The 19146-nt window shown below is 43.3% G+C and overlaps 2 protein-coding genes across 3 annotated transcripts in view; both read left to right on the forward strand.

Annotated features, from left to right (window-relative positions):
• LOC148122232 (glutathione S-transferase A2-like) overlaps positions 1-17677 on the forward strand; it is a 44213-nt gene extending 26536 nt beyond the window's left edge. The window contains exons 1-7 of one of the 2 annotated variants that reach the window (XM_087905420.1): positions 4094-4227; positions 6580-6685; positions 9332-9383; positions 10198-10330; positions 12083-12224; positions 16496-16627; positions 17446-17677. In XM_087905420.1, the coding sequence (XP_087761546.1) occupies positions 6599-6685; positions 9332-9383; positions 10198-10330; positions 12083-12224; positions 16496-16627; positions 17446-17571 (672 nt within the window). In that variant the 5' untranslated portion in view covers positions 4094-4227; positions 6580-6598 and the 3' untranslated portion in view covers positions 17572-17677. Of the gene's footprint in view, positions 1-4093; positions 4228-6579; positions 6686-9331; positions 9384-10197; positions 10331-12082; positions 12225-16495; positions 16628-17445 lie in introns of those variants that run through there. The other variant, XM_087905421.1, reaches the window with a different exon arrangement.
• Positions 4108-19146, forward strand: part of LOC148122234 (glutathione S-transferase A2-like) — a 37395-nt gene continuing 22356 nt past the window's right edge. Inside the window, exon 1 of the mRNA XM_087905417.1 lies at positions 4108-4227. The gene's annotated coding sequence lies outside the window, so the exon portion shown is untranslated. The remainder of the gene's footprint in view (positions 4228-19146) is intronic.

A 19146-nucleotide genomic window follows, 5' to 3' on the forward strand; every position in this document is an offset into this window, starting at 1 on the left:
AGAACCTGATGTCCTCCTCTGGCCTCTGTGGTCACTGGATACCCGTGATACACACACATACCTGTAGGCAAATCACCTCAACACACAAAATAAAAATTTAAGTTATTTTAATGGCAAATGTAAAAGAAAGGGAAAATACACAGTACACAAAATAACAATAACAGAAACTTACTCTGAAAAATCACTGTCTTTCGTCAAGTAGAGTGGTATAGGCTTTTAATCCCAACTCTTAGGAAACAGAGCTATATGGACCTCTGTGAGTTTGAGGCCAGCCTGGTCTACATAGTGAGTCCCAGGACATCCAGAGTTACAGAATAGTGATCCCCTCTCAAAACATGCAGAAGAATATTCTGTCCTTGACCCCGCTGGAATCCTGACTTCATCCTTTCCAGACAGCATCAAATATCCAGACCCAGTCCTGTCCTGAACATCTCCTGTTGAGGTCTAGCCTGGTGTGTCCTTCTGTTCCTACTCTCTGCACACCCTCCCCTTCCTCAGATCTAGCCTGGGCTCCACACCATGGCCCTGGTGTATCTGGTGAGCTCCACTTCCACCGCCTTCAGCCTCCAGCTCAGGCCAGCGTGCACATCTGCACACACGTCAGACCCTTCCCAGCTGTGGGAGGCACAGAGGCCCTTGTGCTCACAGATAAGCACTAGGGAACCAGGAATGCCAAACACACAGGCTTGTCCCTCAAAGAGAACGAGGCATTACCTGTTTCCTACCCAGGAGGTTGAGAACATATGTGGTTAACAGCCTGGTGACCTTTGAGCTATGTATTGAAGATGACACCAGATCCTCCACCAGACCTTATCATGAGTTTGTCAATATATTGAGCCCATGTTTAGGGAAGATGTCATTTGTACTTTACAAAGAGTCTTGGTGTCATCTTGTCTTAGGCTTTAGTGTACCCAGGGGATAAAGTTTATCAGCAGGAATTTTTTCACCAAATTGTGCTGTGCTTAAGTCTGCCCAAAATAAACTACTCAGGGTCAGACTCCCTTCTTCCCTCCTGTGGGTTCTTACTCTTCTGTCTGTAGTGTTTTTAGAGACCCCTGCACCCAAAGCCCTGCTGTTCTGTGATCCATCTCTCCCACACCATATCCACTGTCTGGTCTGAGGCATTCCCACACATTCTGTGCTTTGTGCCAGCCTGCTGTGTCCACATGAGACACAGAACCAACAAAAGAACTCTACTCACCTAGTTCTCATGGAAACATACAACTAATGTAAAAGATGAAGGCAGTATCTTCCCCATGCAAACCCACCAGCCCTATAAAATGTTCTCCATTGATAATCAACCACAGATCACAGACATTCTTAATATGGAAATTACAGCCTTCACCAAAGATTTCTGGGTATTTAGAGAAGAAACAACTCAATAAATTTAAAGAGAATAAATGCTTGGGCGATGTCCAAGATAAAAACAATCATAAGACTGATGGAAATAATGAAGACAACCCAGGATTTAAAACAATTGATTCAATAGAGAGATAGGAATATTGAAGAGAGCTCAAGCTGAAGTGAAGGCAGAACTGGAAATCTTAATGATCCAATTAGAAAACGGAGGGGAAAGTCTCACAAACAGAATGGGTCAAGTAGAAGAAACTTTAGCAGGCCTCAAAGAAAATCACACAATGAATATGAAATTAAAAATACATCAAGAAATATTCCGGAAATGTGGGGCACCATGAATATACTAACTGTTATTCATGGGCAGAGGTGAAAGAGAAGAATCCCAGGTCAATGGCATAGACAAGATCTTCAACAAGATCTTAGAAACAGTAGTTCTCAATCTTCCCAATACTGCGACCCTTTAATCCATTTCCTCATTTGGTGATCCCCAAACTCTGATGGACAAATTTCACAAAAAGAGTAAAGATGCAGAGTAGCTACAATCAAGCAATTGTAGGTGTTATGGTTAATTGTCACTTTAAGAGACAAGACAAGCCTACTCCCGGTGACCCCTACACTCTTCTCACCATCTTGATTCTCACTGTTCCCTTTTGGCATGAGCTCCCTCTCTCCCACTCCCCTTTTCTCTGTCTCTCTCTCTTCCTCTTCTCCTTCTCCTCCATCTTCTCCTCTAAGTAATAAATATCCAATTCTATTCTGTACGATGTGTCTGTCCATGTGCCTTCTACCTGCCACCTGCTCACATCCCCAGGCTCGCTGGGATTAGTTCGCCCTGTGTCTCCCTGCCTGGGACCAGCCATCTCTGCCTGGGACTAACTGCTCTGTGGGCCCGCTGCCTACTGCTGCCAGGGATCTTGCAGCATTCTTAACAGTAGGAGTTTCAGTACTCCATAGACAAGTCTTCTTGACCAAAAACCAGAAAAATCAGAAATAAACGATGTGCATCAAATGGACTTAACAGAAATCTACAAAATATTCCACCCACACACCAAAGAATATACATTCCAGCTCAAGGAAATTATTCTGAAACAGACAAAAACCATGGACATATCATAACTGTAGTGAAACAATTTTATGAAAACATTTCTTGACCTTTGAAAGACTGAACTTTTGACAGACCTCCCAGAAAAGGGAATCACACTCTTGACTCTTCCCTGAGGCTGCTTCCATACTGTGTACTCAGCCTGTTTCAGCTCAACCTGCCTGTAGCAGCACAGAGATGAAAGAATCAACCTGACTATGCCAGGGATTTTCGTGTAGCCGGCATCGGTAAACATATTTTATATAACTTTAATACATAAAAGTTCTATATATAACTTTAATCTCAAATCATGAGACCCTGTGCTGTGCACATGCGCATCACCCTGGAGTGCAGCACTGCTGCTTTGCCAGCTGTTTGTAGAGCAGTGGAGCAGATTCTACAGCTGAGGAGAAATTAGCAGTGCACACCAGGATTCAAAGGGGCCAGCCCTGGACACTGGGAGGGTGTGTACACTCAGGGAGTGACATGCATCTCTGAAGCCACTGAGGTCAGCAGGTAATGATTAATAGCCCAAGACCTGTGAACCAATGATTATAACTAAAATCACAAGTTAACTTGTTTGTCTGTGAGTGAAGTCAGTGACAGATGTCCTTGTTTGTGGATAAGATCCCTGAGTGTGAACTTGGCACGAAGTAACCGTAATTCTCACTGTCTTGTAATGACATTGCTAATGGTGACATGACAGCTTTCCCACAGCAGTAACTGCAGGGATGCCCAGATGCACAGAGACCCAGAGCATGTTGGGACAGTGTATTGATGGCCATCCAGGAGAAGTTAAGTGTGAATATGAAATTCCTTTCTGCTCTTCAGTTACTGATTAAAACTGGACAAAGTTTGAGACAAATATTCTATTACATGATATTAGCATTATCATCAGATAGAGTAAGGAGGGGACATTGTAAACTGAATTTCAACTTAGCCTTGAATTCCAGGCAATGTGTTAATTATGTAATTTCAGGCTACTTAACAAACTTTCCCCCAAATTCAGTAGATGTAAGCACATCTTATCATCATAGCTGAGGGTTCCGTGGTTGACTCTGTGATACCATTCATGCTTCTAGCTCAGTCCTCCCTCCCGTGTTTCTTCTGTCCTGAGCAATGTGCTTCATTAGGGTTGTTCACAGGAACATGCATAAGAGGTTACCTAGAGACACAGGAGCATTAATCCAATGAAAACATTGAAGGATTCAGATCTCCAGGAGAGTGTAGGGCCCATGGGTCTACTCCTGCTCCTGGGGTTCATCTTGAGGACAGTTTCTGGCCAGACAGCTAAAACATCCTATTTGTTCCAGAGTTCCCTCTGCCCAGCATGGTGATTAGCTATAGGGCTTTGCTGACTCCCCCTTGGGCGTGGTTATTTCCCACCTGCCTGGAGGGTATTCCATTCTACAGCAGCTAGCTATTTAAGGCTTTTTCTACATTTTAATAAACGGCATTTGGCTGATCTCCTTTCAAATGACCTAGGTCTCTTGTGTGTTCTTTCAATCTCCAGGCCCTTGCCAGGCTCGTTTATGATACTGTGGAGCTCAAACTGTACCAAGATAGTAGGCAGGTTTTACAGAAGAGGGCGGGGCTTGGGAGCCCCTCCCTGATTAGTCAGTTCCTAGTCTATCATGAAACTTTGGATCAGGAACTCTATATGAGTCCACAGGAGTGGCTGTGGGTCCCCACCCGGTCAGTGAGATAGGTCACCTTATTAAAGAAGCTTCCACATTCACATGGAACAGGGGTTGGGGAGCTGAGCAGAGCAGAAGTCTGGACTCTCATAGGTCAGTTCTCTCCTTTATAATCTGTGTAGCAATTTTTCATGTCTGCGTCAGTGAAAATAGCTTTTCAATGTTTTATTTAGCATGCATTGATTGTACAAAGGAGTCAGTTTTATAATGTAATTTTCATTTATATATGAACTTTTACATATTCACTACTCGGTACTATTCACTTTACCTGTATTTGATTCTAGTTCATATGAATTATTTTGTACTGAATGTTGAGTAGCAAGGTATTTCTCCTCCCCTCCTCCATTCCCTCTTCCTCATTTCTCCCTGTTTTTTTCTGTCCTGGTCTTTATTCTTCCCTTCTTCTGCTCCTTCCTCCTCTTCCTCCAGTGTCACCAAGCTGAAGGGTGGGTTTTAAGGTATTTACAAGGGAATCTATATGCTTGGGATTTAGGACAGTGAGGAGCAGACCTGGATTGTGCTCTCAGGCAAACCTGAGATCAATAATGTTCTTCTCTTGAATTGTGTTCCAATATCTCCGAGAACCTGCAGATTCTTCTCACTTGAGAACTTGAATTCACCCAGACTCTCCCAGGCTCCCTCCCAAAGCCCTTCCCCAGCTTGGATTTCTACCACATTTGTTTGTGTCCTGTGGATTCTGATTGCTTTGATGATTCTGTTTAAAAAGCAGAGTAGCAGGTTTCATACTTAGGGTTTGTTACATTAGTACAATCTTATTATGTGATTAGAAATAAACAACCTGCTTTTAGATGTTAATCCCAAGAAAATAAATGAAAAAAAAAGTGTGAACCTTGCTATTGCACCATGAAATGTCCGAGGAATGTAGACTGAACTTTGCATCGTACACCAGAGAGATGGTTGTTTGCGTATTTCCTCTGTGATCACAACTGTGTGTATGAGGAAATGCATGCGAGACCAGAAAACAGTATAAAATTCTGTAGGAAGACATGGCAGGAAAAAATGAGTCTGTAGAGGAACGAAGTTAAACCCAAACTCTGACCCTCAGCAGTTACGTGGTCAACCCTATGCTAAGGGTCAAAGCATTCATGGCTAATCTGGAGAAGACCAGTGGACTCTGAGACACTGTGCAGCTCTAAAACCGGGAGGGTGAAGGTTCTGCAGGACGGGGAGGGATCTGAGAGCCTCAGCATTTCAGAGTCCCTGTGAAGTCCCCAGTATTGAACCTCCAGGGCAAAGGAGAGTTCATGGAGAAAACAGAGAAAAGCAAACAGAAAGACAAAAAGAATAGAGCATTATAAAGTGCTGTAGGAAACTGTTAGGTGCCCAGGAGAAGCAACTGTAACCTGAGGGCAGGGAGGCCGAAATCTGAGGGGTAAGAATATTGCCAAGGCCTGGTGATGCTGACCTGGTAGGCAGAGTCACAGCCCTGGAAGACCTGATGTCTCCTTCTAGCCTTCTTAGCCACTTCAGCCATGGGCACTCACACACACACACACACACACACACACACACACACACACACACACACTTATACACACACAGAAACACACACACACACGCACACACACACAGAGAAATGCATACACTCACACAAACATACACAAACACACTCTCTCACCCACACATGCAGAGTCCATATTAAAATACAGACTGTGAAATGTCCTATTAGATCACAATTTTAAGACACTGCTCATGACCCATGATGTTGACTTACAGCCCATTGAGCTGCAGGACCCAGTATGTGGGTTCCCTGTGCCAGAACTGAGCTGCACTTGCCAGGGTTTGCTCCTCACCTGACTGTCTGGACATCTATCTCTCCTGGAAACTGGAAACAGGGCAGCTCCTCACCCGCAAACTCTGCGGTGATTACATGATGTTCGCATGAGCAACTGCACATTATGTGGTGTGCACCAAAGGCAGTGACTTCCCTGTGATAAGAAGTTGATGCATCAACTACCGCCTTCTGGACCATAGAACAGGATCCAGTCTAGCAGTGGGAAACAGACCTGCAACCAAGAGATGGGCCCTTCTCCTGTGGGGAGAACAAGGGTTTGGCACAGCCAGAATGACATGAAGCCATTCAAACCTTCTGAACTGAGCAAGCCAGGGACCAAAAGGCTGGGGAGGGACTTTGTCTCTTCCCCTCCATGATGGTTTTGCTTTCTGAAACTCTACAGGCTCCCATTCCTTCATCACTATAGGTCCAGAATGCTCTGTCTTTGTCCTCAAAGTGAAGGCATATGACCAGCTGAGACCTGTTTGGTACAATTGCAGGTTGGTTGTCATTGATAGGTGAGAAATTAGACATTAGACCTTCCTGGCTCCTGTAAAAGAAGGCAGACTGCCCTTCCTAGCGCTGTATTACTGACCGTATCCCAGAGCACAGTCTCCCAGGGATTGATCTCTTTGCTTTTTCTTTCACAGTAAAACCACAGCTGCAACTATGGCTGGGAAGCCCGTGCTTCACTATTGGGATCACAGGGGCAGAATGGAGTGCATCAGGTGGCTCCTGGCTGCAGCAGGAGTGGAGGTAGGTTGTGCCTTGTTCTGAAATAGGACCTCTGACAAGTTTAAAATACTTCTCTAAGCTGAGAGACTCCACACAAGAAATTCTGGACACAATTTTACTTACATGGTAGTTGTCTTGGTACGCATGACTCTGCCAATACCAAGATGGTCGGGACTATAATTATGCCTCAGTCAACCCTTACACCAAGCATGTCACCTTGATCAACCAGACCACACACTACAGAAACCCATTGTTTGTGGGAGATAATGGGAACACGCCCAGTGCTCACCACCACCAGGCCCTCAGGACAGGGCCTAAGTCCTGAATTTTTGAAGAACCCGTAAATAGATCCCCTGATGGAAGAGGCCCCTTTTTCTGTTGTTCCCTCAGTAAAAATGTGAACACTAACCCCACCAAAAATGATAGTCATCTTGTATTAAGAAGGAAAGGGACTGATTTGAACAAATGAAAAATTTACTTTACTCTATACCAAAGAACACACTCATATTAAAAGATGTTTACAACAGGAAAAAAAATTCAAATACTTATTTGGTTACTTTCTTATTTGAGTTGAATCAAGTTACAAAAAAAAGACATATAGAAATAGAAACTTGAATATTGATTATTAGGCAATACTAATTGCTTATTGCAGGTCATGGCATGATATCTTGATTTAGTTATGACACCATTTTTTTAAAAGGAGTCCTTACATTGGGGATTCATGATAAAGTGTTTGTGATAGGGACGTGTGACACCTCTGGTGTGTCTGACCTTAATGTCAGAGTCACAGAGAAGATGGACACAGAGATGAACCCAGTGGACATTAGCTGACACTGTACAGCAATACTCAGTAATCGGTTTGTAGAGACTTTCAAATGGTGCAGGGCTGATCGGGAGGTCATAGGTTGGATGTAAAGCAGAGGTGCCATCTTCAGGTGGCCCCGTACCTGCGAGCTTTCAGGAAAGTGTGAGAATGGTCTAAGTGAGTGTCAAAGCAACATTCTGAGGTTAAAAGCTTTCTTTCCAGGTTTAGAGAAAAATATTGTGGAAGATGTTAGTGCTGCCCTCTAGAGGCGCCATTGGGAAAAACCCTTCCCAGTTCACTCCAGGGGAGGTCAGCTATTGTTATTTCCTGAGAGGAAGTCCTGGAAGCGGCCTGAGATCTTGTCCTCCTTAGACAGGAGCAGAATGGGAAGGGTAAAAGATGAAGTGGTGTTCTGTGAAGGCAGCTCTGGTATCCTCCCTCAGTGTCATGGCAATGTGTTTCCCACAGGTGTGAAATCCACCTCCATTCCTAAAGGAACAGGGCTTCAGCTGATCCTTTCTGAACGAAGGAGTGCATAAGAACCAAGACACACTAGTGCCAGCCCAGGAAGATTGCTTTAAATAGATAAAAAGTAGGGTGCCAGTGTGTATACGCCAACTCCATGGCTCAGGGCATGTTCTAAACCACTGGACTGTAGATTCAGCTCAGGAGGAGGGGGTGGGGCGTCTGTACAAGCCTTCCTCTTCCCTGTCCATAGTGACTGAGAAGGCAGTGGGTAGAGGCCGCTAAAGACCCTGGTTCAGACCTTCCAGCTCAATGTGCCCACAGGATGCCATTGACATCATCCCCCTCACAAGCACCAACACCATCACAGTTCAGCCTCCCTCTGTGATGATGTCACCACTCCCTGCCCCTCTCTGAGTGCTGAGAACATTGTTGATGTCATTTCATTGTCTGTCAGTCCAATCTGTCGGGTTATGGGATTGTCAGCAAACGTATTACCACGCAGAGTAGAATCTGATTTTCAGCCTTCCATGACTGAAAATTTTCTTTAAACTGTGAAAGGAAAAAAATGATTTAAATTAATCTAGATGGCTGGAGAGATGGTTACATGGCTAAAGACTAAACCACATGGGTTCTTTTCCCAGGAACCCATATGAAAGTCCAGAGTAGACCGCTTTTGGGTTTGTGTAACCTCACAAAAAAGCGTGTAATTTTCATAAACAAAACAAATATTTTAAAAACAGTACACCAGCCTTGCAATGTAAGCAACTTGCTGTGGGGCTGGAGTAATGGTTTGGCTTCTAAGTCCTTAGTGCACATGCGGACAAACTTCTATTTCTCCCGGCACCCATGCATGAGAGTTAATAACTGCCTGTCACTCCATCTCTAATGGAATCTCTAATCTCTGGCCTCTATGAACTCTAACCCCTGAGATGGATCTATTCCCATGTGCAAGACCCCCTCCCTACACACACACTTAAAATTAGCAATACTAAATCTTAAAGGAAAAAAGAAAATCCAGGTGATCATGGGGACTCTGCAATGGCCATGAAGTAACATAAAAACGTCCTTTCTGTATCATTAGAGTTGGCTTTCCTGAGAGCCCAAAACCTCAATCTCCCAGTGCTGGTCCTCTAGTGAGATCACTCTCTTAGGACCAAAGCATGAACATGGTGGGTCAGGGTGGAGGAACACTACAGTAATGAGCAGCTTGTAATGATCTACACCTCTTCTTGATGAGTTTAATCTGAATTTCCATGAGGTCACGATCAGATTCTTCGTATCTACTGCAAGATTCAATTTTGGCAGACGTACTTACACAGGGAGCTCTCAGGTTCAAAATTCTAAAGTAATACAGAATGCACTAATGAGAATGTGTTTCCTTTTTCTGCTTTCAGTTTGAAGAGAAGTTTATAGAAACTCCGGCAGATATGGAAAAGTTAATCAAAGGTAACACCAAGTGTCTGTGGTGCCTACTAGAAGCAGTAGGTGATTTTGGTGGGTGATGATGGGAACTGTCAGGAATATCAGAAGGATATGATGGAGGTGGTGGGGTTCCTTGAAGGATCAGAAAATGGAAACAGTAATAAAATTGGGATGCAGATTTCTACAAGAATTTGTCTGTGGACTTGGGAATAATATTTTCTCACTCTATCTGATTCAGAGAGAGCTATTTCATTCAAGCTCCCTGTCACTGACTTATTCAGGAAGGGTTTCACCCAATAACTTGTGTCCAATAACCACACAGGTACATGGCCATTGACTAAATCATGGGTAGAAGAACAGCTGGGCTGATTTTCTTGAGCGTTTTCATCATAGCTACTGATGAGTCTCTATCACCACACAAGAACAGGCTGGAGGAACTCATGGTGGCTCACTGTGTAAGAAACTGTCACACATCACCTTGATGTCATGGACATGATGAGATTGTCAAGCATACTAGTTCTGCTTGAATCGAGGCCTCTGCTGTACCTCCTCCTCTTCCACGTGTATCCAGGGACATGAACTGACATGAAAACATGCACTAGAAATATAATATGTGTCTAGATAGGAAATAAAGATGAATGTGAGAACCTCAAAAACGAAAAGAAGACGAGTGAGAGAGAAAGGAAACAGACACTAAAGTAAATGGGGTTCAGCGTGAAAGACTGAGAACCAATCATTTATCTTTTGTTTATATGATCAGACACTTCAAGAAAACTTTTTTGCTCCTGAGAAGTGAGACTTGGACACCTCAGAGACCTTTCCCTTTCTTCTTACACAGATGGGAGGTTGATGTTTCAGCAAGTGCCCATGGTGGAGATTGACGGGATGACGCTGGTACAGACCAGAGCCATTCTCAACTACATCGCCACCAAATACGACCTCTATGGGAAGGACGCGAAGGAGAGAGCCCTGTATGGTATATTTCCTGTTATTACTCCAAGGGGAAACAAAGGAGGGATTTGGGTCCTTCCGTCATGAGCAAGAGAGTGGCCGGGTTTGTGTCTAGGAGCAGGCTTGTCATGGGGATAACCACCTAGGCCAAGGATGGAAGAGTCCATGGAGTAGAGCAAATGGGGTGGATGCAGGTGAGCTATAGCCGAGGATGATGTTGTCAGCACAGCACAGCGAGAGAATTGCAAACATGGTTGCCAAGGGTGTGAGCATGGGGGAGCCATGACTCCAGGTGCTCAAGGCTTCAGTGCTGGACCTCAGTCAACAGCTTAGGACGAAGGACACAGGGCTTGAGGTTGGAGGAGGAATCCTAGGGAAGGGTGAAGGAGCTGCCTCCCACGTCCCATGAATAGGAACAGTGCAGAGCAAGCATCTGAATTGCCAGCCAGTTGTATGGACTGCTCAATACAACGAGGCTTAGGGATCCACGGACCTGGTTTACCATAAGCAATTAATTCAGAACTAAAGCAGTTCTATGGACTGTACCACCCATGCTGGGACACACTCTACTTGACAAAATTTTTCACTCAAGAACCCATATGTAGGAGTATTGCAGTTGATCAAAGAGCTAAACACGGTGTTAACCATGATCTATGCTGTGGTAAACATTTGTCCTTGGGAAATAGAGACTCGGCTGTAAAGTGCTTGTATAGAAATACTCCTAGCAGCATTATTTATAATTTTCTCATGGTAGAATCAGCCATGATATTCAATAAAAGATGAAAGAGGAGCACAACGTATGATTTTAGCCATGAACATACATGAAGAGGAGGGAAGCAAAACAAAGGTAAAGCGTGATCATTGTATGATGTTCAGTGAGCGGACTCCAGGGCACATGTTTCTGGCTCAGGTCATATGAAATGTTCCCCAGCTCCCCCTGGATAAGGAGGAAGCAGATCAGTCCTCCTGCAGCAGCTGCCACAGTGGCAGGATTGGAGTGCAAAGGGAGTGAGGATCAGAATCTGCTAACATCGGAGGATGTCAGCAGTCTTAGATGCGACAGATGCATTGGAACACAGAGTACTACCTTTGCAGGGCCAACACCAGAAGTGTGTTGTTGTGTGACAGTGAAATTCTCCCAAAAGCATTGTGTGAAGTGTAGTTAAAAACAAGGGATGCATGTGTCTGTGTGTGCTGTGGTTAAAATGAGTGAAGAAATAGGCATGTCTTGACAAATGTTAGCATGTCCAGAGTTCTGCTGGAGAGTGAGCTGTTGTAAGAAATGTTTGGAGAACATCTAACACTGACCTAGATGCCGCTGAGCAGAACGAGAGATGTGCACAGACGCATCTGGGGCTCAGTCAGGGCTCTGTTTTGAGCTTATCTGGGAGATACCTTGTTAGCTCTGTGAACCTCAGCATAGTCATTGAGAACATAGCATGTCAGAAAGAGAAAAAGAGAGAGAGAGAGTTCTCTGTAGAGTTTGATGGTTCTCTTATAGGATGCCACCAAGTACATCACAATTGCATCTTTAGATGGGCTAGTGATACCGTTTGTCTTTAGGTTGGGCCATGTATGGGTTTGAAAAATTCTGAAAGTGTATCAGAACTGTACTAGAAGGAAAGTTAATATATCTATTAAATATAAAACATAATGACTGATTACAGGTGAGTAATTTTGGAAATACCTTTCAGTGTTAATTTCTCAGATTTTTAGATTAAAATATCAAAGAGTGAATCCCTGAATACCATTTGAATAATTTTGTCTTTCAGGATCGACATGTACACAGAGGGGATTTTAGATCTGAGTGAAATGATCATGCAATTGGTTAAATGTCCCCCGGACCAAAGAGAAGCCAAGATTTCCTCGGTAAAAGAGAAGACCAAAAACCGGTACTTGCCTGCCTATGAAAAAGTAAGTAGGCTGTTTGAAGTCTGGGGACACTGTGTTCCCATGACAAGAGAAGGGCAGAGGTTGGGAGGGACAGGGTGCTGCCTCACTGACCTTCCATGAGCCTCCCTGTGCAGCTCCCTGCCCACAGGACGCTGTATAAAAATGGCCTGTGAAGGAGCACAGATTGGTCACGCCAATCTAGTGTCCACATTCAACAGGGTTCAAGGCCATAACCACACCTGATCTCTTGAAGGCTGAGTCACACCAGAGATGGACCTAGATCCTGCAGACACACTGGGCTTCAATTCCAGTGCAAACTGCAGAAAAACACAGATGGGAAAATATTTTGTCACATCACACAGGGAGGCCAGAGAGCCACTGACTGTCAGGAGAATAGGATAGAGCTTCAAAGATGGAGGAGGAGAACCTGACCTAGGACAGTGATGCAGGGGAGAGGAGGAGGCTGATGAAGAGATGTAAAGGAACACTGGCCTGCAGGAGTTAGGGTCACAGATGGCAGGCTTGGGAGGAGAGCCATGCACACTCCACACATAAGGTGTGTCAGTGTATACGTAGCACCTCTATTTGTCGTGGCTTCTATTTGGAGTTAGATCAAGAACACTTCAGAGTGTGTTGTCAAGTAAGAAAAAAGCCTGTCAAGTAACATCTAAGAATAAAGCTAGGGTCCTACAGGATTAGGAATCCTACACATTCCTCAGAGACCCGATATTGACCCCATTTTTAATTCACTGAAAGTTCACTCATTGCTGCCTGTGCTCTGCAGAAGCAGTGAGGTATTTAGGAGCCACAGGTCCTCACGCAGCCCTCTGGAGTCAAGGTCCTGTCTCACAGGACACAGTGTCCAGCCATCGCTTGAATGATCTCTGGTGTGTGATTCATGAACTCCAGGCACATAGTAAATTCTGTACTGAGACCATTTGATGCTTCCTTTTGTAGTTTTAGGTTTTCTTCTTCTTTTCTTTTATCTTCAAAATAGGATTGCTGTATTATATAGTTCTGCCTCTCTGAACTCTCTCTGTGGACTGGCCTCAAGCTCCCAGAGATCCACCTACCTCAGCATCTTCAGTGCTTGAATTAAATGTGTGTGCCACCATGCCTGGCCTTATTTGTTTCTGAATGTGGTTATTATAATTTTTTCTCTGTAGACAAATACAGTGTTATAAGGTGATCACAAAGCATTTTAATTCTTCTCTACTTGTAGCTCATGATGTAGCAAGTGCTTGTCCTTTAGGGTATTTGTGATTTTAATATTGCTGCGATATTTAAGTAAATGTCATAAACTGTAACTGAGACAGTGCTATTATTAAATCTTCTCACAACCAGATATTAACGAATCAATCCCACACCAGTTATGTTTTAAGGGGTTATTTATTTGGTGGGGGGTAAAACTTACATACACTATAAACCGTCAGGAAGGGAGCCTAGTCGCTGGAGCAGGAGCCGGGAGCAGCAGCTGAGACCGAGCACCGGAACCAAGAGCCGGAACCAAGAGGGCCTTATCCGGAACTGCTTCTCTTTTTAAGAGAGAAATATACTACGCCCCAGTGGGCTGGTATTTCAGCAGCTATTGGCTGACGGAGCGGAAGTCGCTCCCCGCTGCATTGTGGGCTCCTGTTTCAGTGATTATTGGTTGAGGCAGCGGAAGTTACTCCCACAACACCTCCCCCTCTTGTTTAAGTAAGAGAGTTCTAAGCCTACTACGAAATTATATACAGTAAGTACAAACCTACATAATTATATACAATAAATACAAATATCCTATTCTAACTAGCTTAAGTCTTGTATAAGAAATAACTTGGCCATGTCATAAAAGGAAAGTAACTACGTTTATATAATCTTCAATCCCATCAAAGATCTGAGAAGGGAAATAATGTTATCTAAGTAATTAGGAAGTGCAATCAAACTTCCAGAACATGTAACAAATCATAGAGACAACTGGCTACCTGGGCAAACACCCAAAATCATGTTTGCAGCGTTGAAGCAACCAACTTTGGCTAAGGCCTAACGTAACTGACATACCATTTTTAAAGGCAAGGAACTTTTCAAAACTATCTTATCCTGTCTTGGCAGGATATGACAGTCCTGTTTTATCCATTTACGGATATTTTGCAATTCTGTCAGTAGTTGAGGTATGGGCATTTTTTTACCCAAAGGCCAGTTCTACCAAGAAGAAAGGCTCCAGGTGGAGTGTCTTTGGTGCTCAACATTCTCTCGGGAATAGATCAGTGTTGCCAGGAAGGATTGTGTCTCCCTACCATAGAACTCTGAGTTAGATTAAAGGCCATTTTCTACAGCTCTTTGAAGAGGTTGAAGATTATTTATCTATACTGAATATAATCTCTATGTATCTAAAGAACCTGATTAGTCTAATTATAAATGACAAACTTAGATGACTATTGATCTATATTATTCTCAATATTTATCTAACTTAAAGACTGAAATAGTAAACAACTGTGCAATAAATGGGGACAATATGACCTCCAAATATAAACAATGTGCAAGTATACATTGCAATATGGTAAATATATATATCAATATATAAACAATATATAAGTATCTTAATCAGAGGTAGAAGTGTACAATGCAATATGGTAAAATATACATATATCAATACAATATATATATGTCAATACATAAAAATGTTTTAAACAGAGGTAGAAGCATGTATGCATAAAATAGTCAACATAATTTAACTTTGTATCAATATATAAGAATCAATACCAATATATTTGTCAAAAACAATAACTCACAAGTACAAAGCTATTATCCCATAATCCAATTATCCCTCTTTTTTTTTTTTTTTTTGATTATTGTGCTTATAAAATTCCTCCCCCAACCCTCAACCCTATACCCAACGCTGGGCGCCAATTATTAACGAATCAATCCCACACCAGTTATGTTTTAAGGGGTTATTTATTTGGCGGGGGGGGTAAAACTTACATACACCATAAACCGTCAGGAAGGGAGCCTAGTCGCTGGAGCAGGAGCCGGGAGCAGCAGCTGAGACCGAGCACCGGAACCAAGAGCCGGAACCAAGAGGGCCTTATCCGGAACTGCTTCTCTTTTTAAGAGAGAAATATACTACGCCCCAGTGGGCTGGTATTTCAGCAGCTATTGGCTGACGGAGCAGAAGTCGCTCCCCGCTGCATTGTGGGCTCCTGTTTCAATGATTATTGGTTGAGGCAGCGAAAGTTACTCCCACAACAACCAGAAATGTTGAAATAAATGTGAAATAAATAGATAGCCAAAATCAGATAAGAAGATTAGCCCCATAAGGTGTTGGTATGCTCGTCTATCCATACACAGTTACTTAGGGACTCAGCCTCAGTTCCTCCTGTACAATTGAGCTCTGTCAATCATGACACAGTGAAGGTTGGGAGTCAGAGTCCATGCTGTACAGGGAGGATGTATTTAGTTCAGCCAGGTGTATTTCAGATTCCAGAGAACTGAGAAGCGCAGACACAGGAGAGGACAGACACAGGGTGTTCTCTGGAGTCTGTTTTTCTCTGCAGGTGAGACCTCTGCCCACAAGACTGGGAGACAGGACAGGGAGAGGAATGTCCTGAACTTCTGGTGCTCTGTCATTTCAAACTAAAGGGAGGAGCCATGATGTGCAAGGGGCTAAGCCCCCATCCCATGTGGAAAATGTACATAGGGTGGTGGTGTGAAGGCCATGGGAATGTGCAATGACAGAGAAAGGTCACCTGACCTTTAGAGAGGAGGTCGCGTGCCTGACTTCTCATGCTGCCTCTTGCATCATAGGCCTGTGTCTGCATTTGTATACCTGCCAGGAAGAGCCAGAGAACCTTTGGGAGACTTGGGAATGGGTGGTGTGTTGTCTGAGGTTTTCTTTCGGCCTGGTTCTCACAATCATTAAGTCCCAAAGAAGTGACACAGAGGTCTACATTAACTATAAACTCATTGGCCCATTAGCTTAGGCTTTCATTAACACTTATAACTTATTTTAGCTCATTATTCTTATTTGTTTTAGCCACATGGCTCCGTACCTTTTTCAGCAAGGCAGTCACATCTTGCTTCTTTTGTGGCAGGCTCACAACTGCAGAGAGAGCTTCCTTCTTCCCAAAATATGCCTGTTTTCTTTGATCTGCCTCTACTTCCCATCTGGTGTCCTGCCTATACTTCCTGCCTGTCTACTGGCCAGTCAGCATTTATTAAAAATATAATTGACAGAATACAGTCCATTCTCCCATATCAGTGGTGGTTCCAGTTCAACCTTATATGTTCATAATCTATGTCCTTTAATTTGACAGGTCTTGAAAAGCCACGGACAAGACTACCTTGTTGGTAACAGGCTGACCAGGGTGGACATTCACCTGCTGGAACTTCTCCTCTATGTTGAAGAGCTTGACTCCAGCCTTCTGGCCCCTTTCCCCCTGCTGAAGGTGAGATCACCTCAGAAAGGCAGCCACACACTCATGCCTCTGAGAATATAATATAATATAATATAATATAATATAATATAATATAATATAATATAATATAATATTATATGCCTCTGGGCTGCTGAGGGCCCACCCTTCGGCCTCCTACTGAGCTACTAGACCGTGGTTTCAGGCATGAAAATAATCTTTTCGTGAATGACATTTGAGGCTGGTACCCCAAGAAGAATATATTTTTGCACTGATAAAGGTACAGGACCCCACTGCTCTCTCTCTTCACCCCTGTTCCTTGCAAGCTGTTTCTGGCCTTCTTCCATCTCATGTGGTCTGTCTCTGCATACTCAGTGTCTGAACAGGTCTCTGTCACGCTGACCCCTTCCTCACCTCTGACTCCTCAGCACTGTGCTTCCCTCTCCACGGTCCCCACCATGCATGTACAGTGGGAAAACTGATTGTGAGTTGATCCTGGTTAGACTTGAATATTTTATGTCCTCTTTTCCAACTCAGTTTTTCACGTCTTCACATTTCTTTGGTAGTCTCTGCTTTCACACCTGAGAGACACAGTGCTCTAGAGTGCTCTATTACAAAACCACATCTGAAGAGTGTGTCCGGGGTCCTGAGGAGAAGGCAATTGAATGTCAAAGGGGGTCTTAAGAAAATTATGCTGAGTTAAGTTTTGTAGCACATTGATTTGGTGTTCTTCTCATGTCTACCCTGGACCTGTTGCAAGGATGCAGTTGGTCGTGATCTGGGGGGTCATGTGTTTTGGACTGTGTTCTTGAGCAGTTCCTATTCTCAAGGCTGTGTTTTCTGGATCACAGGCCCTGAAGAGCAGAATCAGCAGCCTACCCAATGTGAAGAAATTCCTGCAGCCTGGCAGTCAAAGAAAACCTCCCACTGATGTGAAAAAAATCGAAGCAGCAAGGAAGCTTTTTAACCTTAAGTAAAGTTGCATTGTTAGAGTCCACAGACACCAGTCACTGATGTTGTTAAATTATAAAGAACAGTTCTTCGTCTTGGTTCTTGTGATATAATAAATATCAGCCAATAGTATATGTATCTCATGTCTTCAACTTCTTCATCGGTTTTGCAGACATCACTTAGGAAGAAGAAGGCAAGCACTAATCACTACAAATAAAAGAAAAACTTGTAAAAACGAGGAAAAGTAAACAAGGAAAACACTAATGAAAGAAAATAAATGACTAACAACATTGTAGAATTAACCAAAATGTTTAAAAGTAAAATTAATCTGCAAAAGGAAAAAAAATCAAAAGACAAATGGGAAAAAATAAAGAAGAAAAATTTAAGATCCAAAAATAAAAAAAGAGAAAGAAAGAAATGGTGTGGGAGGTCTTCTGTCGATGTGCTGCTTTTATTAGTTAATGAATAAAGGAGCTGCTTTGGGCCTGTTGATAGGGCAGAACTTAGGTAGGTGGGGAGACTAAGCTAAATGCTGGAAGGAAGAAGAGCAGCTCAGAGAGATGCCATGGAGCCGCCAGAGTCAGACATGCTGAATATTTGCTGCTAGACAACGATATCTGGTGATATACAGACTAATAGAAATGTGTTAAATTAAGATGTAAGAGTTAACCAATAAGAGGCTTGAGTTAATGGACCAAGCAGTGATTTAATTAATGCAGTTTCTGTGTGATTATTTCATGGTTAAAGAGTGACGCAGTCGGGACCAACAAGTGAGCTGCTCCCTCAAAGAAAGAAAGAAGGAGAGAGAGAGAGGGAGAGAGAGAGAGAGAGACAGAGAGAGAGAAAGAGAGAGAGAGAGAGAGAGAGAGAGAGAGAAGAAGGCAGGGAAGAAGAAAGAAAGAAAGATGTTTGAAAAGAAAGACTGCAAGTGACGGGAGCAGGAATTGGGTAACTAGGAAAAGAATGTTTTTAAAGAAGGAAAAAATAACAAAAAACAAAATTAAAAATTTAAATTAGTGAGGGAGTCTCTGGAGAGCTGACAGGGAGGTGACAGGCACAGTTATTCTTCCCGAGGACCCGGGTTAGGGCCCAACATCTACAGGACATCTCATGATCATCTGTAACTCCAGCTCCAGAGAACTTGATGTCCTCATCTGGCCTCTGTGGTCACTGAATACCCGTGATACACACACATACCTGTAGGCAAATCACCTCAACACACAAAATAAAAATTTAAATTATTTTAATGGCAAATGTAAAAGACAGGGAAAATACACAGTACACAAAATAACAATAACAGAAACTTTCTTTGAAAAATCACTGTCTTTCGTCAAGTAGAGTGGTACAGGCTTTTAATCCCAACCCTTAGGAAACAGAGCTACATGGACCTCTGTGAGTTTGAGGCCAGTCTGGTCTCTATGATGAGTTCCAGGACATCCAGAGTTACAGAATAGTGATGCCCTCTCTCAAAAAACACAGAAGAATATTCTATCCTTGCCCCTGCTGGAATCCTGACTTCATCCTTTCCAGGCAGCATCAAATATCCAGGCCTAGTCCTGTCCTGAACATCGCCTGTTGAGGTCTAGCCTGGTGTGTCGTTC

Source organism: Myodes glareolus, chromosome 4 (assembly GCF_982192425.1).
Source record: "Myodes glareolus chromosome 4, mMyoGla1.1, whole genome shotgun sequence".
Classification (NCBI taxonomy): Eukaryota; Metazoa; Chordata; class Mammalia; order Rodentia; family Cricetidae; genus Myodes; species Myodes glareolus.